Genomic DNA, 22,981 nt, shown 5'->3' with positions numbered 1-22,981 from the left:
GAGGTTTCAAGAGTGTATTTTAGCTGCAGCTTTGATTGATTTATGAGTATGAATTGAAGTTTTCTCTCAACCTCCGAAGGGTCATTCCATGTAGGAACATGAACTCAAATTTCATTTTTGCTTTCTTTTCCCTCCCCACATTAAATGTAACTTAAAGGTACAAAGTTCTATATGCAAACAATACAGTAAATGCAGACAGCTGACCTGAAATGTCAAGCCACCTTTAATTGTTCTGCTCATCAGGCCAACAACATGGGTTACAGTGGGCTGTAGCCAACCTTATGCAAGCGGAAGTTCACTGCTGCCACAGTTCAGTTCTTGCCACATCCGAGCCCAAGGCAGAGGAAAGCTCAATTCAGACTTCCACTTGCACAATGTGGAAAACAACAACAATGACCTGACCTGACAGGTGACCCTATTAAAATATTTGTGATGCTATTTGGAGCCTTCTTGAATTGACAAAAATAGTCAGAACAAGACTATTACTTGACATGCCAAAACTTATGCCTTGTATAGTCTAGGAACATATGTAATTCTGTGGGCTAATTAGTAATAAATGAGAGAAATGTGACTAGATAGAAATTTCTATGGCATTCTCCTCTGTAGTATTGTGAAGAGGGGGTTCCCCTGCACCTTCCTCACCCCTAGATCCTCCTGCCAATTAATGAGACTGCAGGGAAAACTGGGTCAAGTGAGGAGTCCAAAGTGGCGTCTTCTTAGTACGTAGTACAGAGGGAGAGTGATGGTGGCAGGGACTATGGAACAAGCTGAAGAGACTATTGTTTCCCAGTCTCCAGTTAGTGGCTAGATTTCAGCCTGCTGTTGATCTCTTTGCAACTTTGGATAAACCTAAGTTCTCCGTACCATGACCTATGCTGAAATTGTGACAGAGGCATGACAGCCAAAAGGGTAACTCTGCAAATCTTCCATGGTTTTCCTAAGCTTGCACCCCACCAAACATTCAGGACAGCAGTCATATAGATATGTATAATCTCCTGACAAATAAGAAACTATTTGCACCTGTCAAATCCTGTCCCAAACCTTCCATTGCTAGCTACCCCTGCTCTGAAGATGCCAGGAACAGCTGGACTGCTTTTTTGTGATGCCATAAATGCACTGGAGAACAGATTATTTGAAGATCAACATTCTGATACTTGCCAAACTTCACTGATGGGAGCTTTTATAAACATAAATGTGAGCCAATGCATGTAAAGGAATGCCTCTGTAATGGTAGAGCACTTCTACTTTAGAAGGATGGTCTGATTACATCCATTTATGAAATACCATGGGTGACGCCCAACATAGCGTGAGCAGACTTCCCTTTCCTCCACCATCCCATCCTCCTGAAATCTGCTGTATACGACCTCCCAACCTTCTAGAGCAATTTCAGGGGCTGCAGAAAAGGGTTATCCATGCTGCTGGCAGATGGCCGCTGTTGGATTGCACCCCGTGTATTGGATTTGGATTTGATATCCCGCCTTTCACTCCCTTTAAGGAGTCTCAAAGCGGCTAACATTCTCCTTTCCCTTCCTCCCCCACAACAAACACTCTGTGAGGTGAGTGGGGCTGAGAGACTGTGACTGGCCCAAGGTCACCCAGCAGCTGCATGTGGAGGAGCGGAGACGCGAACCCGGTTACCCAGATTACGTGACTACCGCTCTTAACCACTACACCACACTGGCTCTCCCTAGCCAATCCTACGACTGAGCTGATCAAATAACCAGCTATCCAGCGCCTTAGAAATCGACACAAGGCAAGCTATGGGGCATACAACAAAACAAGTGCAATGAATGCAAAAATCAGTGGCATGTGTCTTGGAAGAGGAGTCCTATGTGGCAGTGAAAGCAAACTTATTTTTATGAGTAAATACTTTCCGTCTTGTGTCAAGGCTAACTTCAACTGAATTAACCAACATCACTGCTGGTTTACACAAGGAATCCATCTTTGTGTGTATTTTATTCCATCTCCAATTCAAAGACTAAATAGAGCAGCCAGGCCTGCAAATGGAAACCCTTATTAAAAAGCTACCATTACCTTTCTACCAGCCCACAGAATAAGAGCTTGCTTATGTTCCCAGACCAACAGGCTGCCGTTTCTGAAATCAATCAGATATATTGCTAAGGCAAATATTCTAATGACCATTTAAAAATTAGTGTAAGAATTTGAACGATTTGGACAATATTGTTGTGTTTTTCAAATTGTGGAAGTGGGACAACATGGAATGACTCCCACACCGCTTAACCTATTGCATGGATTTCAATAGCTTCTATAAATAATATTCTAACACTGAGATGTAGCAGCTTGATAATTTTGTTATATCTAAAAGAATATTTATACGGATTAGGAAATATTTAAGCCATGGAAAGGCATCCTTGTTCCTATCCATCAGGGCGGTTCCATGTGCAGATCCCATGCTTACATAAGAAAGGGTCCTGCGCAGGGAAGCGATTCCACATCTAACCCCAGGGCTGTGCATGTGGTGCCCCTTACAAGATTAGGCTGGTACAGATCTGACACACAGATAACAAGTGGTGTTAATGCTTTGATAGGGCTGCTCATCTGATTGGAGGCAAAAGTTAAAGAGCTCTTCTCTCCCCTTTCCTGCGCTAAATGGTGAGGAGAACTTCACAACTGACTGCACTGTCCATCTGGCCAGCAGAGAAATTCCTGCATATAAGAAACACAGGATCGGGACCACTATAAATATTATCAAGTGATCACATTTGGTATACACTGGTCATAAAACAAAAGTTCTGTCTAGCCACTGAGTCATTCTGATTGTTTGTTACTACTTCGGTGTCACAACCTCTAACACCAAGTGTAGACGTAGTTATATTCTGCACGCCATCCACTCAAGAGGTGTCCATTAATCATGACCTACTGTGGTGCAAAGATACAATAAAATCTACTTTGCTTATGGAAAGTATGTGTTTGTCTTAGCTGCCTTCATAAGATGCCTACATGCCTCTTGATAGCCCCAGCATGTCCCACTGCCTGCAGTGGTTATCATTCCAGGACATTGAAATTCTCAGCATCAAGAGGCTAAGACGTCTGCATGTAAATATTATTTTCTTCTCAGAAGTCATGTACACATTCATACACAGCAATCGTAATACTAAGCTAAATCACAGTTTGTTACAGGAGTTGAAAACATAATGAAGCCAAGATACTTTGATGATAACCCCATGGAGTGGCATTTGGTGATGTCCTTACCACTGGCATGCAATGTTATTACATTTAGTGGCTCATTTGGAAAATCCCAACTCCCAGCCCCAAAGGCTGTATTAGAGATTGCCTTCCCTCAACAGGTTTACATCTTAAAAGAACAAAATAATGGATTCAAATATCCTAGTCAATAAATATGATGAGAAAGGTAATTTAGTACGCTGACAATGTTATGTCCGTTGTGGCCAGAAATCAAACATCACTTTTAAATGGCTGTTCCCGTCAATCTAATATATTGTTTGATACATTATAGCACAGGGGTGTTGGTTGTAATCATTGTGGACTTCGTATCACTGAAAAGTTCAAGTGACTATCAGACTCCTACACCACATGGAGTAGAGTGCATGGCGCTGGGATTTTCTCTTGACAATAATGAAATGTTTCCACTACAGAAACCTGATTCAAAGTACAGGGTACACTTTCAGAGTCTTGTTAACATCTTCACATGGGAGAAAAAAGTGCATTATTTTGTTCAGCTTGTACAGTCCTTCCATACTTTACAAAATAAATTTTAAGCCTCTTCTAGGATATAGCAGCATTTGCAAACATGATACATACAATCGTCACTAAAAATAAATACTATTGAAGTGTAACAAAAATAATTCCGTTAAAACACCTGAAAAAAAAAAGCTAATTCACAAACTCAAAAGTAAAAACATGTAAGGCAAACTCCTGTTTACCTTAGTGTACAAATTTTGGTGAAAAGCGATGTTGTTATGCCTGTCTACATTCTTCAGCCTCCAAAGGTGATGTATATCGACAAAGAAAAAGAAAAGTATGAGAGAGATGCAAATCATAAGACCTTTAAACAACTTCAGTTGCTGCTTTTATGTCTTAAATTCTTGCATTTTAAAAGTTCAATTCTCCATAATTGCACGTGAATCTGGAAGTCTAAGTGGAGGCTAGGTGATCCCAGCCTTTTGCTTCTTGTGTAGTATCCAACAGTAATTAAAAAATAATATATATATATATTTATATATATATATATTTATATATATTAACAATTATAAGTCCTTCTCCGGAATGTTTTCATCCAGATGTTAATGGCAAGTCTGATTCAAGTGATGATATGCCTACCAAAAGCTTTGCATATATACACCACCACCTTCTACAATTCCTTGTTCTGTCCAGCTCAAAGAGATGTGAGAAATCATCACAAACCATCGTATTTTTTTCTAGAATTTGAATTGTCTTCTAGAAGTGAGGAATACATCTCAGATCAACGTGTCTTTTAGCCTTTGCTCTGAGAAGACAAGAGAATGATAACCAGCTGTGCACAAAATGCACCATTGAGAATTTGTCATCTAACACCACAACATTTTTGGATTGCTTCTTACTGTTACTTTCATGCTGAGACAGTGGACAGCAGTAACAGCAGGGGACCTTAGACCAATATAAAATGTCATGCAGATAAATCAAAGAGGCTGATTGGTCAGGAAGGGAACTTGTTCAATTTGGAATGATCTCTGAAAGTGCTCTGCTATCCTAAATAATAGCAAGTACTGGTGGTGATGTCAGGAATCATTTTCAGTGATAAATCTAATATGACCGTGAAGCAGCAGAACAAAACAACAAGCTATTCCCGTCCACTTGCAGAATAAGAAAACTGAGGGAAATGTGGTCGTCTTTCGTTGTCCATGCAGTCCATACCATCTTCATCATCTGTGGAAGGGAAGTTTAAAGGTAGTCTCAGAAAAATGCTTTTCTCGCACAGTTAGTTTTAAAAAATAGTGTTTTACTTTGATATAAGGTATTTTGCATATATTGAAATATAGCCATATATTGTAAGTGGGGAACCCGCTGTATTAATGGAGCTGTGTGTGCTGAACAGGGTCTTAGTATTGGAACCTACAAGATTTGTGTCCTCTGGTTTAACAAATACAGAAACAATACAAGGAATCACTTCGCAGATGTCACATGGAGGAGGGAGAAAGGTTGTTTTCTGCTGCTCCAGAGAAGAGGACACGGAGCAATGGATCCAAACTACAAGAAAGAAGATTCCACCTAAACATTAGGAAGAACTTCCTGACAGTAAGAGCTGTTCGACAGTGGAATTTGCTGCCAAGGAGTGTGGTGGAGTCTCCTTCTTTGGAGGTCTTTAAGCAGAGGCTTGACAACCATATGTCAGGAGTGCTCTGATGGTGTTTCCTGCTTGGCAGGGGGTTGGACTCGATGGCCCTTGTGGTCTCTTCCAACTCTATGATTCTATGATTCTATTCTATGATTCTAAGTTTCTTTTTTCAAAGAATTTCTGTACTATTCATTCTAATAGCCGTTTGAGTTTTCCCATACTTGTGCTTATGCAGCTAAAAGCATAGCAAACATCCAGGCACAAAAGAGGTACAAAAACATCTTCTGGGAAGGGAACATAAGAATGGGAACCTACAAGAACCCCAGCAGAGCGACTGGGGACGACAACTCAAAACTGGGAGACAGAATGGTGACTGGAGAAGATAAAGAGATTTTTAAAAAGTAAAGAAAGGACCATCTCACTTTCTGAGTAAGTCACTTCCTTGTTCACTCTAAAAAGCTATTTTTAAATGTCCCAAGGGATGTGAGAGCTGCCCACAGAAATCTACTGAGAAAACTCAAGATTTCTCTGTTGAAGGCTAGTGTTTCAGCCCCACTCCTACCCTCCAACAAACCCAACACACAGCAGCAAATGCTTAGTTCTTATTCAATGTGTTGGTTTTTTTTAAAAAAAAGCCTGCTAATACAAATTCCAAAGTGGTTTACTCTTCATATTGCAAGCTAGAAGGGGCTGCAGCTGGGAGAGAGCTGCTTATGACAGCTCTGCAGTGTAATTCACTACAGGGCAGGCTTCCAATGGTTTGCCACAACACTGAAGGGGGATCAGAATCCTACTGCAGGCTGGGCTGAAGTTGGGAGAAAACAACAACCCTGCCATGATATCCACTCTTTTTATCTCAACGTTGTAGGTTGGGCTGCGAGAGTAGGGCACAACAATGCAGCCATATAGCTCACTCTTATAGCAAGTTGGAGGACTGCACTGAGAGAAAAAGTACCGTAGCTCGTGACAGCTATAGAATGTATTGTTAATACTGCAGGTCAGAAGTGGGGTTCAAGTTGGATACCCAGTCAAAAATTCCCCATGCCTCTCAAGTTGCACCAAAGGTCAATCCAGTTAAATTTCTCCCAGGCCAAGTCAAGCAAACCAATTTTCTAGAAGCCTCGTGTTCCCCATGCACACTGGTTGTGCTTTTAAATATTCAAAAAGTAAACGAATATACATATTGCACATGAAGTGAGACAAAGTGACGCTTGTCTTAAATTATAGCTTTTGCTTCTTTCAAGCCCCTCAGCCACAGGTTCAGGTTACATGCACAGACTCACAACAGGGATACGCTCCCAACCATTTGGGATGCCACTGAAATTCATAAAACAATTGACAGGAAAACTTAAAGAGAATATATTCTATTAAAGTTTCTGCAATATCCTATAATAAAGGTAAAGGCTATTTAAGCAAATGTTTGTTAATTAGACCTTTAAGCAGAATAAACTAAAGCATTATGTTTAACATACAACACAAATGTTGAAAGGTCCTATCAGTATAGTTCTGTAACATGCTAATAAAACAATGCCAAATGAATACCATGTATCAAACAGTTACTCATGTTAAATACACTGTAGCACTGCTCATTCCATGGATATTTCTGAGAGTTTCCTAATTCATTTTTATTAGAGTTGGGATAGGAACCCAAGAAAAAGTTTGAGGAGACCGAAAGTGAACTCAGGCTCTATCATGGAGTGCCAGTGTGTCCTTGATCCTGAAGTGTGCATTCTTCCGTTACAAGAACATCATTTAGGAGAGACGCTGCAACCACACACCTGAAGGATGTGATGCTGTTTCTTTGCTGGCAGAAAATGGGTACGTACTTTTGTAAGCCAATAAAATCTTTAATAAAAATACATTTTTTTAAAAAGAAAATGGGTACAGTATGTAAATTTCGTTTTTCACAAAAAATTCTCTAAATCCACGGAGACCCTTAAAATGCTAAACATTTCTGAGATACTTACATTTTTCAGGTGGTGTTATTGTAATAGTCTGAGCAGTAAACTCTTCATCAAAATATCTGGTGTCTGTCTCAGACGTCACTTGAGGTTTAAAAGGAGGGACAAGCTGAAAGAATAGGGAAGAAAAAATGCATTAAGGAATATGAACACAATAAAGCTAAAAACAGAAGTATATAAAAGAGTACATGAAGCTCTTCTGGCCCAGTGGCTAGAACAAAGAGCTGGTACAACAATGATCCTGGATTGAAAGTCTACCTAAAAACCAGTTTGTGGCAAGCCATTAGGCCACAGTTTTTGCTATTCTAGGTCTTGAAACTGCAAAATGAAAAAGCTGCTGGTCTGCTTCATGTTTATTTTCCTTGTGGTTGTATATGGATATTTGACTATTTTGTTGCCCACTGTCCTGATCAGAGCTGCTTCAAAGTTTGAGCATCCTCTTCCTACTCTGACAATGTCTATGAGCCACCAGTTCAGTTTCCCAACATGCCCTGGAGTTTCTGATACAGTATCACTCCAGGACACGTCGGAAAAGTGGCAGCCCACAGACCCAGCTCGCTGGCACGAAGGACAGCACCCATCTTGTGATAAGTAAGAAGAGAGCAAGGAGGCCAGGGGAAGGCAACATCAGGACCTGCTCCAATCAAACTGTCTCCTTCCCAGTTCTACAATAACAGATGCAATCTGCCTTGTGAGAAAGAAGAAGGGCAGGAAGTTCCTCAGTTAATTTTATGATATAGTGTCAACACACATTCACACAGACATTTCATTTTTTGCCTTCTGAACAGCAGGAATGTGTGGTGCTATGAGTATCTCCCTTCATGGGGGAATAGAACATTGTCTGCAAAATATGGCAGCACTCATGATCACATGTTTAAATGACTAAGTGATTTAATTCTGTTAAATTGACTTTTTAGGACTTGGATATTGCTAGAATTCAGATGTTATGTCAAAACAATATATAATGTGTTGAAGCATTTTCATAGGGCGGGATTCAACAAATGAGTCATGTCAGTGGAAGCCATATGCAAGGACTTCTGCTTGTGCAATGGGGCTTTCCCCCTTCTTCTCCCCCTGCACGCCCCCCTTAATTGATCTCGGGGGAGGGGTATTGGGAGAACATGGGGGGAGGAGAGGGGGATCATTTTGTTGGGCAAGCCAAAACGCTCACCCTGATTGAACTCTTGCCTTAGCGCAATGTTGAATTCTTCCCATAGTAATATTGTTCCAATTAGTTGATTTGTAATTTATATCCATGATAAACATGCAACTATAAAGGCCAATACCAGATCCACTTCTGATACCACAAAGAATTTCATTCAATGCAGAGGGAAAGTAAAATGTTACTCTACATCACCACAACCAAAAGTTTTTGAAACAAAACACTGAAATATTCAATTGTATGTTAAAGAAAATAAGAATACTATGCATATTTGTACTATAGTCTTATTCTAAATACTAACAGAAATCTACAGTTATGCACAATTATGTACATTAATCTCCTAGTGGGTGAAATCTATTAGTGCTGTTCCGCGCACACAATGGATTTTGATCCACTAACTTAAAAGAGGAAAGCAAGCCATTTTCTTCCCCCTGCCACTGCAGCCCCATACCCTCCCTGAAAATTGATTCCAGGGTTTTGGGGGCCCTCCTGAGCAGTGTGGAAAGTGGCATGGGTAGGTGCAGAGACAGGGGAATCACCTCCACGCCCTCTTACATTACCAGAAATTCCTGGAACAATTGAATTTCATACACTGTACCTTGTATGTTGCATCATTCATTACTACTAGTGGCAGCATTTTAAGACATGTTTGAAGTGCCCACCTCAATGTATCTCCCCCCACCCCCCATGCTGCTCCTGTTGCATTTTACAAGCAAGAACTTTGTAATAAAAAGCAATGGATAGGTAGCTCAACCTACGACTCAAACAAACATGTTTAATCGCATCTTGAATAACAACTCACTGCATTTACAAAAAAGGTTTATTATTATCAGAATATAAAATTCCTAGTTACACCAGTGTGCACCACTGTATAACAACAACATTCAATGTGTTTCAATTAACTAGGTAAAATTGTAACATTTTAAACATTTTAGTGGCAAACAAGCTGCTTTTGACTTTCACTGTGTTTTGGTATGAATACAACACTTAGCAGTACCAGCATTTTATTATTTGTGCCCTGCCCGGCAACCCTGGGCGGCTTCCAGCATATACAATATAAAAAGAAAGGGTAGGTATATAGGGCAGCATTGGGAAGATCCCATAAAGATACAAAGTGCAGTAGAGGAGCCAGATGCTAATGAGGTTTCTACAAAGTAAAAGTCTGACAGAAAGTGTAAAAAATTTTGAGATATGGAGACATGATCCACCCCCTTCAAGCACTGTTTTGTCCAACCCTTGGGGAAGGATGGAGGCCTTTAACTTCCCATAATCTAGGTACACTGCAACATGCTCAGCCATATTATATAATGGAAGGACCACACACATTTAAAATATGAGGATGCAGTGCCTCCACTGCTGACCAATATCACAAAAGTAACATGTGTGCAACACCATGACTAATAGGAAGGAAGGATCATTCTACGAAAAGCTTTCAGACAACCTTCCCATTTTACATAAACAGTGGCTAATCTTAATTATGATTTGTTGAAGCAAGCCAGCTTCACTTTAAAGTTGGCTTGCTTTAAACAGACTGCAGAAGCCATTCCAGAGCAGGAAAAAGGGAAGGTGGGACCTTGTGAACCTGGTAGAAGGCTACACTCATTCCTGTTCTAAAAAACCACGGTTTACTGTGATGTCCAAGCACAGCGATTATGTACATTAAGATTCATTTCTCAACTGTGTATAGCAGCTTATAAATCCATCTGTTTTTATTAATTACATTTTTCTATACTACTGTTCTTCATGGAGCTCAGGGGAGTTGTGAGCCTCACAACTAAATGGGGGTTTGAACCTCAGTCTTCAAACAGAGAAAACACAGGAAACTGCCTTATACTTAGACAACTGGATCATCTAGCTCAGTATTGGCTAGACTAAAATAAGTCAAATTTACACACTGATTATTAAATCGACTACACATTATATACAATGACCCTGATCCAGCTATGTAAACACACAGCTGATGGGTCTATGCATGTGTAAAGTAAAAAAGGTAAAGGACCCCTGGACAGTTAAGTCCAGTCAAAAGCGACTATGGGGTGTGGCGCTCATCTCGCTTCAGGACGAGGGAGCTGGTGTTCATCCACAGACAGCTTTCCGGGTCATGTGGCCAGCATGACTAAAGTGCTTCTGATGCAATGGAACACTGTGACAGAAGCCAGAGTGCACGGAAACACCATTTACCTTCCCGTCACAGTAGTACCTAGTTATATACTTGCACTTGTGTGCTTTCAAAGGTGCTGGGTTGGCAGAAGCTGGGAAAGAGCAATGGGAGCTCACTCTGTTGTGCGGATTTGAACTGCCAACCTTTCAATCAGCAAGCTCAAGAGGCGCAGTGGTTTAGACCACAGCGCCACCCACGTCCCACCTCTATGCACATGCAGTCCTCTTTAAAAAGCAGTTTAGCAGAGAGAAGGTTGACTAAATCTAACCCTTCAACTGAATCTCTTCCTTTTCATAAAACTGATAGCCACCATTACTCTTTTTAAAAATAGCTCAGCCATGGTAGCTGGATCAGGGAGATGTGCAACAATCATATGCGAATGTGGTTTCTTATCCAACTACACTGGAGCAAATGCATTTTATGTTCTCAAAGTAGCAAATAAAAGTTCAGAGCTGATAAGTAAGTCAGTATTACATAACCTCACCCACATTTCCAGGATTAATTCCCGAAATAAAAAGCAACACCCTGCATTGCTTCAAACTTTCTTAATACAGTCGTACCTTGGTTGTCGAACACCCTGGAACTCGGACTTTTTGGCTTCTGAAAGATCAAAACCCAGAAGTGACTGTTTCGAACTTTCTTTTGGAACCCAAATGTCCGGCGGGGCTTCCTACAGACAATCAGAAGCTGCAATTTGGAAGTTGAACACTTTGGAAGTCAAACTTCCTTCTGGGCTGTGTTCAGAAAGTGTGGGGGGGGGGATGAGGGTTCAGACTCCTGGGCTCCCACTTGTGGGGTCCCTCAGGGTTCTGTCCTCTCCCCCATCCTTTTCAACATCTACATGCAGCTGCTGGGAGAGATCATCAGGGGGGTTGGACTGGGTGTTCATCAATATGCGGATGATACCCAGCTCTACCTCTCTTTCAAATCAGAACCAGTGAAGGTGGTGAAGGTCCTGTGTGAGTGTCTGGAGGCGGTTGGAGGATGGATGGCAGCTAACAGATTGAGGTTGAATCCTGACAAGACAAAAGCACTGTTCTTGGGGAACAGGGGGCGGGCAGGTGTGAAGGACTCCCTGGTCCTGAATGGGGTAACTGTGCCCCTGAAAGACCAGGTGCGCAGCCTGGGAGTCATTTGGACTCACAGCTGTCCATGGAGGCACAGGTCAATTCTGTGTCCAGGGCAGCTGTTTACCAGCTCCATCTGTTACGCAGGCTGATACCCTATCTGTCCGTGGACTGTCTCGCCAAAGTGGTGCATGCTCTGGTTATCTCTCGCTTGGACTACTGCAATGTGCTCTATGTGTGGCTACCTCCGTAGGTGACCTGGAAACTACAACTAATCCAGAATGCGGCAGCTAGACAGGTGACTGGGAGTGGCTGCCAAGACCGCATAACACCGGTCTTGAAAGACCTACATTGGCTCCCAGTACGTTTCCAGGCACAATTCAAAGTGTTGGTGCTGACCTTTAAAGCCCTCAACAGCCTCGGTCCAGCGCCGAGTGCCTTCTGGTGGTTCCCTCACTGTGAGAAGCCAAGTTACAGGCAGAAAGCCTTCTTGGTAGTGGCACCCGCCCTGTGGAATACCCTCCCACCAGATGTCAAAGAGAACAACAACTACCAGACTTTTAGAGACATCTGAAGGCAGCTCTGTTTAGGGAAGCTTTTAATGTTTGACAGACTACTGTATTTTTATTTTTTGTTGGAAGCTGCCCAGATGGGCAGGGTATAAATAATATATTACTACTACTACTACTACTACTACTACTACTACTACTATTATTATTATTATTATTCCATTCGACTTCCAAGGTATGAGTGTTGTTCACATTTCCAGGGTACATAGGCAAAAAATATAATGGAGAAACACTAGAAGTGTAAGAACATAAACATGAGTGCCACAATATGTCAGCACACATCCACTGAGTCAAGCAAAACATTTCTATTCCAACACACCATTCCTGCTTTAACTGCTGTCCCACTTTCATCAGACTTCCTGGTTTGGTAAACCAGATTTCCATGATGTCTACATAATTAAGCAGTCTCCATAAATTAGGTTTGTGAACCAGGATTCTGTTCTTCAAACTTTGGTTTTTTAAGGATCACTTAAACCAGAAAAACCTTGCAAGGGAAAGAGAAGAGGGAGTGCTCCAGCAAGCCCACAATATACACTGGATCATAAATCTTACAATGGAACTGATCCACTGTGTTGATTGCAAAGGGTACTCAGAACATGAAAAAATCCATCCAATATTTGACAGCAAGCCATGGCTTATTAATCTTCGATCCAAGCCATAGTCCTACTAAAGATGTTGCAACAATTGTTCTCGTTTAACTCAAATCTTATTTGATTCAGACGCTCAGACGCTTGCCTAGGAGAGTTGTGCAGATCCAACTGTAGACTTCTAACGTAGCAAGGATAGTGCGATGCTGATTGCGTCTGCACAAGGGCGCTATTCATGGAGTTGCCAACATGCCTGCCGCATCAGGACCACCAAGCAAATCCAGGCCACAGTCTCATCAAAGCCACTGTGGCTTGGTCACCTCCTTTCATTTGAACTTGGATTAAGTTCGCTTTCAAGCATACTCGGAGGAAAAGCAGTGCAAAAGCTCTCCCACTCTATTGCTGCAGTTATATGACAGTTCCCTTCTAATTCCTCTTGCATATTGTGCACATTGAAATCTAGACCTTTAGTCAAGTTTAAGCCCTACTAGTCAACATAGTTCATTCCTAACATCCCATATGACACTGGAGATGAAACAATCCACAGATATGGCCATTGTTGCCCTCCCTCCCTACCCAGTGAACTGACATGTTTTAGTTGAGACTTTACTAACTTCACTGCTTAATAAGTTGCACTTTTGTGTGTCATGAAGAAAACAGCACAAAAGGCACAAGCAGATACCACAGAGCTTGAGTCAGGTCTCAGAGTTCTGTTTTTACTGAGCCCTCCATGCCATACCCCACACTGTTCTAGAAGGTTCCCCCAACCCTCAGAAGCAGTTTGGCAAGGGGCTACGGCAGGTAAGGGAGATCGGTAAAAATTGACAGCCCCACTTACACAAACAGAAGTGTTCTCTACCAGCATAAAGCAACCATCAGACAAAAGCGTAAGCATGTTAACATTATCAGCAATATTCATTATTGAGAAGACTACCTGTTCTGGACAAAGTTGCATTTGCCCTAAAGGAGAAAGTTTGTAGCTTGGGGTTGCTCTTATAGTCATCACTGTCTCCCCAAACTCGGCCCTCCAGCTGTTTTGGGACTACAGCTCCCATCATCCCTGACCACTGGTCCTGTTAGCTAGGGATGGTGGGAGTTGTAGTCCCAAAACAGCTGGAGGGCTGAGTTTGGGGATGCCTGCCTTAGGCCCAGGCAGCTGGTTTACCAGCTACAACTTCTGCTCTGCCAAGATACTACATGCTCTGGTAACCAATGCCCTCTACAGGGAACTGCCCTTGAAGATGATCTGGAAACTGGAACTACTGCAGAATGTGGCGGCCAAGTTACTGACCAGTGCCATGAAGTGGATTCATGTAACAGCTATAATTAAGGATTGGCACTGGCTGCCTGTTTGCTACAGGGCCAAATTTAAGATGCTGACTGTGTCTCTAAAGCTCTATATGGCCTATGGCACAAGTATCAGAAGGACTGTGTCCCTTCTTACCTGTCATCCCATTACTTAAGATTTGTGGGAGAGGCCCTGCTCACAGTTCCGTGAGCATCCATAACTTGTTATGTGACAATGTGAACACAACCTTCTCAAACTCTCTCTCCATCAAGATCAATCCCTACACTATTGTGCATTAGATTAAGATGCATTTATTTCCCCAAGTTTATAGATATGTCTGATGTAAAAGATAGACTGCTGTGGGACTGTCTAGATTTCTGATTTCTTGGTAGGTTGTTTCACTCTATTTTATACTGTAGGTTTTATTGTTCTCGTGTATTATTAATATGTTGTTATGGGGGCTCTTGGGTTGAAAGGCCTAATACAAATTTAATAAATGAAAATGTAATCTGAGTGAAATAATCCTGAGAAAAAAGCAGCAAATACCAAAATTTAAAAAAACACCTATAGACTCCTGTCAGATTCAAAACTAAGATATAAAAGCATTCCTTGCATAAATCTAAATGGTATTTTTGACCCTCAAAATATGCCATAGTAATTTACTAGCAGAAAATATAAATACTCCAACTTAGTTTAATGCTGCAAAACCTATTAAAAGTTATGTGAATGCAAGTCTCAAGAAACAAAATGAGACTTACTTCTGACTACATATGGGATTGGGCTCTTACATTAAGCACTTTTAAAATAATGTCTAAAGAGTGACCAAGACTGTACCTGTTCGTAGATCACAAAATTTTACTTCCATTTCCACCATTCCAGCTATCACAATGTTTCTCCTTCCTCACAAACTACTGGCATAACTTATTATCCTCTGCCCCCCCCCCTGAAGTACCTTGGTTGTCTGTGCTGCTGGTTCCATCTCATAGATCTTTTGCTCCCAGTGTACAGTAGGGTAAGGGAGCGACACAAGCACTTTCCAGTTTCACTCTTGGGATATTTATACTCTAAGTCTAATGTTATTTATTGTTAAAAATAACTGTACACGTTACATCCTACAAAATATTCCTTTGGTAACAGAAGTTTATGGAAACTGTCAAAACAAATCACCCAATTTTAGAGGGAAAACCTCTAAAAAACATTACCAGCTTCTGAAGAACTCTTGTCAAGAAATGAGGAACCAGCACATGGAACTTCAACACCACCTCCAGAAGAAAATAAGAGAAATGCAGTAAGAAACCCCTTCCTAACAATATTCCTTCTATAGTGGCATCATGAAAAATATAATAAAAAATATACGTTAAGGAAGTGATGAACATCTAGAGTTGAGTTGGGTAAGGACACAATGCCTGATGTTTAACTTTTTTTAAAAAATGAATAAACAGATGTTCTTCCTTTGTTTCTAGATTCTCTAATGAGAACTGTAACAACTGCACCTCAAAAAAAGTTGCTAGAAAATCTAGGAAGTGCTCTAAAACTGTGCAAAAAACACCCACTATAGGTTATGTATAGAGAACAATTTTACACAAATAGCATTGGAGATGACTTAGTTCCTACAGTAACAACTCACACTTGTCAGTGTCAATTTTTCATGCAGATGCTGAAACAGATAGACTGTAACACTGCGAATCTTTTAGGATTTCAGGACTTTTGGGGTGCCATGTGGCAAACATAATCACGGGTAGGATCCAGAGAAGAGCAAGCAAAGTTCTGCTTGCACTTTGGACATTATTTCAAGTGCAGTGCGTTGTGCAAAGACCACTCCTAAGGCCAAAGGGACACTTCAGAGTGGTGTGGAATGTGGTACAGGGCTACAGGTAGAGGAGCTGTGAAAACAGGGGTTCCTTTGATCCAAGCTTACTATTTTACAGTAAATGAATTGGCTGAAAAACCTACCCTTGATCTAAAGCAACTGCTGTCTGCATCTGCTGCGCTATAAGGACACAACACTGTCTTAAATAATGTAGGGTAGTCCTTTTCTGGGCTTTATGGATTAAAACCCAAAACAGTAGTGGTCAGTGTGACAGGGCAGTGCTGGCCTTGTGGCAGTAGTGTCACTTACCAAGATGAGGTGAGTGGGACAAGGTGGTAGCAAGATTTGGGTGGCACAGGTGCACAACAGAGCCAATCTGGTGCTTCCATTGCCCTGGCCTTGCCATTATCTTGCCCCTGCACTAAGAAAAGAGCAGCGACACCACTAACAGGAAGCCAGCTCCATGGCACTGCCACGCCAGCTGACCCTGCCCTAAAGTATACTGAATAGGAAGCTATGGTTGGCTCTTCAGCACTCCTGGTGACCCATCTGTTAAGCCATTAAGCTAGCACCTGCAACCAACCTAGCACCGCTTCAAGTTCCAAATTGCCTTCAGGAATAGAGTGTGCTGGAAAAGTATGAACAATGGTTGTCATGTCTAAGTATGGAAATGGTCATTAGCCTACTCACCAAATGTAGTTAAAGGAAAGCATTACTGGCCATGTCACAGCGATGGCCAGAAAATCTATGTGCAGCAACAGATTCAGAAGCATCACAAGACTGCAACCTAAGTGAGCAGAAGAAGCTGAAACACCATTAATTACTTGTGTCCTCAAGCCTCCTAGATCAAGCAGCTTTCTATCAATAATTATTTGGGGTGAGCTCCCCCCCCCCATGGATATAGCTTCAGTTGGTTCATCTGCAACCACACCCCAATCACAGACAGACACTATGGAAGCATGGAAGCTTTGTGATAGACACGCCATCCTGTCCTCTTTATCTATCAGTAAAGAGAACAAACATAGCTTTCTCTGTATTAACACACTGAGCAGGCGACACCCACTTGCATCCCAGATTCTGGTACAGGAATGAACTACATGGAATCAAAATGAGGGAACAACCAAAAGCAAAGAAAAAACAAAACAAACAAAAAACCCTATCAGTTTAAAATAGTTGTGCCCACAGCACCATTACTGAAACCACAGCAGGGGATGTACGCAATCCAGACTAATAATTTTTCTTAGCTTGAATGTCTTGCATACAGACTGGACTAATAATGCAATTACCACTAAAGCCTTTTGGATATAGTCAGCTGTAACTTAAATCTATTTACTATTTGAATCCGTGCTATATTTAATAATAAATACTAAAAGAATAATTTATATACGTGACCCCAAAATATGATGTACAGTGGTACCTCGGTTTAAGAACAGTCCTGTTTAAGAACAATTCAGTTTACAAACTCCGTAAAACCGGAAATAGTGTCCCAGTTTGAGAACTTTATCTTGGTCTAAGTACAGAATCCTAACAGTGGAAGGGCACTGGCAGTGGGAGGCCTCATTTGGGAAAGCACGCCTCAGTTTAAGAATGGTTTCGGTTTAAGAACGGGCTTCCGGAATGGATTAAGTTCGTAAACTGAGGTACCACTGTACTTAGATCACAGAAAGGTAGACCATCAAGTTCAGTGTCATGCATATAGGCTGTATTCAACATTAGTCATATTCCAAGTAGACCTGCTGAAATTAAAAGGACATTAGTTCCATTAATTTCAGTAGCTCTACTCTGAGTAGAATTTAGCTGAACACAACCTTAATAGTTTAAGGAGCTCAGATATCTCATGTGCAAGCACCTAAGGTGAAGGAAACACCACTCTCACTTTTTAATTAAATGTGAGCAGCTATAAATTCTAAAACTGAAATTAGAAACAAGGTTTATGAGCTGGAATGAGGATTATGGAAATTACAGACTGCCATCACCACCAACTTTTGACAATGCCCCGCCACCACACACACCACTGGCATGCGCCCCCATAAGGCTGTCTCGGAGGGAATGTGACCCTTGGAATGAAAGCTTTCCCACCCCTAAAATACATTTGCCATATCCCAGGAAAAGGCTAACGTAATTTCAGCAAACAGCTTCACATCTATGATAATAATGTGTAAACCAGAACAAAACAGCAAATAAAATGTGAATTTTCAAGAATTCATGATACCAAATCAAACATTTTATTATTTTAATGGAGCTTACTAAGGTTTCTTCACAACCTGTGTCAGTCCAGAATCAAAGGTTTGCCATGCCTCGTTTGCACAAGCTGCCTCTGCCCACTTTTAGCCCATCTCCTCTCCCCAAGCAGCACTTCTACCCCACACCATTCTGAAGAGTCCCTCAACCTTCATAAGCAACCTTTCGTGGATGCAAGGAGCTGTGGTGCAAAATAAGTGGGGAAGTCCCCTTCCACTCATGGTTCTTGGGTTCCAACCCATTGAGGTTTTCTGAATAATTCCTCACCTGCTGGCTCTTGCTACATGTTCCATGAGTCTCTTAGTGCAGATTGAGTTGCTCTGCCAGAAATTTACACCAATGCACCGTACTATGTGGTTACATTCAATCAGGGTTGGGAAGCCTTTCCTGGCCAGTGGAGGACCAAATCTGACAAATAGGTGCCATCAGTGATGCTGAGCTAACCCCAACTGTTGGGGCTTCAAACTGCAGCATGGTGCTGTTTGAGAGACCTTTTGCAAAGAGCCCAGCAGTGAGGGCTCTTTGCAAAAGGGCTTTCAAACATCCCCACACATATTTTGGCTACGTGTGCCTGTTACTAGCAGAGCAACAGGCAAGTGCAGCAAAACTGAGCTAGAATAAACCCCTCACTCACTAATAGACAAGAGGAAGGTTCAATCCTGCTGGCTGCAAGGGCCTACTTCACCAGGACATTCCCCATGGAGTTGAAACCACAGGATTGACTCCCCACCAGGACTGAACCTTCCACTACCTGCTGATGAGCAAAGGGTTCAAACTTGCCAGCTGTAGGAGTCTGCTTTGCCAGCACATTCCCTACCGCTAATGCACTGACTCCAGCAGGACTGAACCCTGTCCTCCTAACAACTTGATGGACAGGGAAATGACCTTGCAAGCCGACTTGGACCCTTGGTGGGCCAGTATCGACTTGGCCAGTGGTTCCCCTTGCTTGCATTAAATGATTTAAAAATTAAAAAAAAAAAAATTAAAAAAGGAATCTACTAAATAAAGTACAAATCTGACTTGCTTTATTATTCTTTCATTTGGGTCTCGGTCAAAACAGTATTTAGTATGTGTTTAATTGCATTTATTTTTATAAACTTTACTACTTTAATTTTTGGAAAAGTTCAGCACTTGTGGATGGGGAAAATGTTACACGAACAAATCAGTCTGAAACAAAGATTGACCTAAAACACCATTTTTCACCTTAACAGAGGAGGCTGCCAAGGTAGAATAAGACAGGAAAAATTCCTCCAAGGCTCAAACAGGAATTGAAGGTTCTAGAGAAGGGATGTTTGCCTGAGAGGCTAAAGAATATTTAAAACCCTTTAAGAAACTCGAATCAATTTCATAGAAATATGTTTTTTGAAATAAAAATAATCTGTCAAGTCATGATGAATTACACTAGAATGCCCTCCAAAGGTAATGAGACAAGATGCAGCACAACAGCATAAAAAGTATATTTCTGTAATACAAATATCCTAGCCAGATTTCCTTTTTGACTGTCACACATATATTTAAAACATACCACAGATATCATTTGCAAAAGAGAATCAAGTAAAAATGTATTACATTTGTACAAAGAGATGCTGCCTAATAGTTCTCTTGTGATTTGAACAGAAAGCAAGCAAAAAGAATTGTTACGTTCAAAAATATATTTTTATGACAGAACAAAGTTTTTTTGGGATGGAGTAATTTATATTTAGCAAGAATGATCTCAACCTAATTGGGGTGGGGAGAAAGACACTGACATTTCATAATTAGGAATGGATTAAGAGCCATACAATTTTTGACTGAGAATACCCAACCCAAATTAATGCAGATGTGTAGCTCCTCTTAGATATTCCCAATTTTTAGCTTCATAGAAAAAACTAAATTCACCCCCTGGTCCCTATCCTGGATGGCTAGTAGTTTGGGCTGTAGATTGGCACACACAGAAGTGACTTGAAAACAGAATTCCACATCCACTTCTAGCTGTCATAGGGTGCTTCTAGGTTTCTGACATTTCCAAGTCATATTTCAGTAGTAGAGAAATGCACATACTTAAAGATCCCACTGAAACCAAAGGGACTTAAAAGCACTGAATTTTGGTCTATGGTTTCACTAGGTTATGGAACTATGAAAATTGCTGTTTTCCAGATGTTTACCTTTATAAAAAATATAACTGAAATCTAGATGTTCAATATCTTAAGCATTCAGTGCCATCCTACACAAACCTACCTTTTTATCATATACATCTTGCCAGTTCACTCCAGCAAAGAAACTGTGTCGCATAATTTCTTTAGCATCATCTGGTCCTCCACCAAGACTATTTGGGAAAGTATAAATTACATAAGTCTTATTAGCAAAAAACAAAGAAGCAGGATGCTCTTTTTACCTATGAAGTTTAGTTTCCCCAAAAATTAAAACCATTCTATGAACAGCACAACATTTGACGAATATGTTACTTACCTGTTTGACATGTATTCATGTTGGAGGTTAATGGATTCATTTTTTTCAAAATTAAGAATGTGCACATCTAGTATTAATACCCTCAAGAGCAAAGCTTGGAGTTCATGTATTCCCACCCACACTAGCTACAACCTGCAATTCAGCTGAGCAGGTCTGGGAATGCAGGGAGTGCTCATGTGGAGAGATTTTTTAAAAAATCATTTCTATTGCAAATATGTATTCCACACAAGACAAGTGATACACAAGACACATGAAGTACTTGCATTTCCTGTTCTGCTTTGAGTCATCACATCACCTAAGTTGTTCTAAAATTAAAAAGCAGTTTTGCATACGGGGTGTACTATAAATAGGCCTCAAGACTCTTGAACTACAAAGACTTCTAGTAACCTGAGCACAGATTTTGAAACACAGCAGATAAGGACCTTTCCCATCCCCTACAGTACTTCTGTATCTGATGTACATTTATATTTTATTTTATTGCCTGCCATGCCTTGGAATTCATCCCAAATGTGACACTTCCGTGTTGAATTTCAATGCCTGCTTTCACCTCTCAAAATAATTTTTTTAAAAATAATTCTATTACTGTTTAGGTTCTCATCTCCCTGCTTGCTGTAAAAGATAACATCTTTTACATCATTAATCAACATCTTTTTCACACTCCTTCCACCTTCTCTCCTTTAGTATAATTAGGATATCTTACATTACCATTGTAAACATTAGGCCATGGGTAGGGGATCATCTTATAAACAAACCTTTGGCTTGATTTTGAATTGGTAGTAGAGGGCAACTAGCTTGCTCATCACACCACTCAAGAGCTCCACATCTTTTAATTCATATATGCAGAGCTGCTGCTTTTAGTTTATTTCTAAGTAATATTTGTGTTGTGGCATTTTTAGTCATTTATTGAAACCACTGGGAAGATGTATTTGAAAGACAGGATGAAAATCTAAATGTGTATTAATAATTCTGACACAGCATGTTCTTTCCAAGCCTCCAACTCTATGGAACATTAATCAGGAATGTGATTTCGGAAGATTATGAGCCCTAAGACATATTTTAGCCAGCCCTCAAGGTTGCTTCTGCACTACCCACTTAATCCCGAGTTATCATCAGGCTGGTCAGTTGGAGAACTGAGCATACAAGCAAAGGTTAACTCCTCCTGGAGGCAGTGTCAAAAGGTACCTTTAAAAAGGAAACTTCCTGTGGTCCGCTGGAATGGGAGGTAACCTTTCCTCAACTTCAAGTTAATGATAATCCCCAACTGGTGAGTGACCCCTTTGAGGAACCTCTTTGACCTTAGATTGTTTTCTCACACAGCAGTGGTCTACCAGGGGGAAGACACTGCCTAGGGCCAATGCCTATCTCCTGAGGGTGTCTGGAGCCAGGCCTTGGTCTTGGTCTGTCTTAAGAAAATCAAGGATGACTCCAGTGCCTGAAGAATGAACAAAATGCACAAAAATCCCTAGAAGGGCCTGCTGCTCTAGGGGCAATATTTGACCTGAAAACATTCAACCCTCCCCTCAATCAATCTTTATTGTGGTCAAAGACCAGGCAGCAGCATTCAACCCTTTAAGCAACATATACAGAATGCTGTGCAGGAAAAAAATTGCACAAGGATTCTGGCAGACCTCAGAACTAGTCATCTATGTGTGCTACAAACCTTTAATGTATTTTAGGATGAAAATGTCTACTTGGGCATAATTGGCATTCTTTCAGACTTACCGTTTATTTGGATCTTTTATGAGGAGACCTGAAAGTAGTGATTTTGCATCGGATGACAATGTTCGGGGAAATTTTATATCCTCCATTAGTATTAGTTCAAAAAGTTTTTCATGATCTTGGTTGTAGAATGGCAACCTGCCACACATCATTTCATACATAACAACTCCAAGGCCCCACCAATCCACTGCACGGCCATAGTCATTGTCTTCCAAAACCTAAACCAGGAACAGAAAGGTACTGAAATTTACACTAGTCATTACATTAAAGGGTGTGTGTCCATTTCATAGTGTAGGTAGCCTGACCACTATTAAACATTTTGTTTTATTTCATGTCGTATTTCATGACTCCGCCCTTTTTAAACCAGGTGTAGTACTTGTAAAGTAAGGGAGTCTCCCTCACTGTCATCAGCCTCTGCTTTCACTATGAGAAGACAGGTGTGGCTGCCACCAGGTCAAGGGGGCTCCCCTCACATCCTCTTCCAGATGTCTGTCTTTGAACAATGCAAACTAATCATGCAACAGGGCATGAGTTGGAAGGCTGGGTGGGGATGTGGGAAGAACTTAAATACTTCCTTTGTAATAAACATGCACCAGTAAAATAGTTGGAAGCAAGGAGCACTGGAATTCATCCATATGCAAGGGCTGAAGCTACACTAGACCCAGTCAAGCC

At 41.0% G+C, this 22,981-nt stretch overlaps 1 protein-coding gene across 7 annotated transcripts in view; it reads right to left on the bottom strand.

Moving 5' to 3' along the window:
- Positions 1–3,049: 3,049 nt before the first annotated feature.
- The window catches only part of AKT3 (AKT serine/threonine kinase 3), a 103,085-nt gene continuing 83,153 nt past the window's right edge, over positions 3,050–22,981 (bottom strand). For 2 of the 7 annotated variants that reach the window (XM_083432221.1, XM_083432222.1), the window contains 5 exons: positions 22,313–22,527; positions 20,360–20,447; positions 15,294–15,353; positions 7,264–7,366; positions 3,050–4,887 (listed from right to left, as the gene is read on the bottom strand). In XM_083432221.1, the coding sequence (XP_083288347.1) occupies positions 4,802–4,887; positions 7,264–7,366; positions 15,294–15,353; positions 20,360–20,447; positions 22,313–22,527 (552 nt within the window). In that variant the 3' untranslated portion in view covers positions 3,050–4,801. Of the gene's footprint in view, positions 4,888–7,263; positions 7,367–15,293; positions 15,354–15,405; positions 16,707–20,359; positions 20,448–22,312; positions 22,528–22,981 lie in introns of those variants that run through there. The other 5 variants (XR_014509156.1, XR_014509157.1, XM_083432223.1 and 2 more) reach the window with 5 other exon arrangements.

Source organism: Podarcis tiliguerta, assembly GCF_965153285.1.
Source record: "Podarcis tiliguerta genome assembly, chromosome: 3".
NCBI classification, from domain to species: domain Eukaryota; kingdom Metazoa; phylum Chordata; class Lepidosauria; order Squamata; family Lacertidae; genus Podarcis; species Podarcis tiliguerta.
The sequence above is the reverse complement of the archived record's forward strand: the minus strand, read 5'-3'. Positions and strand labels throughout refer to the sequence as shown.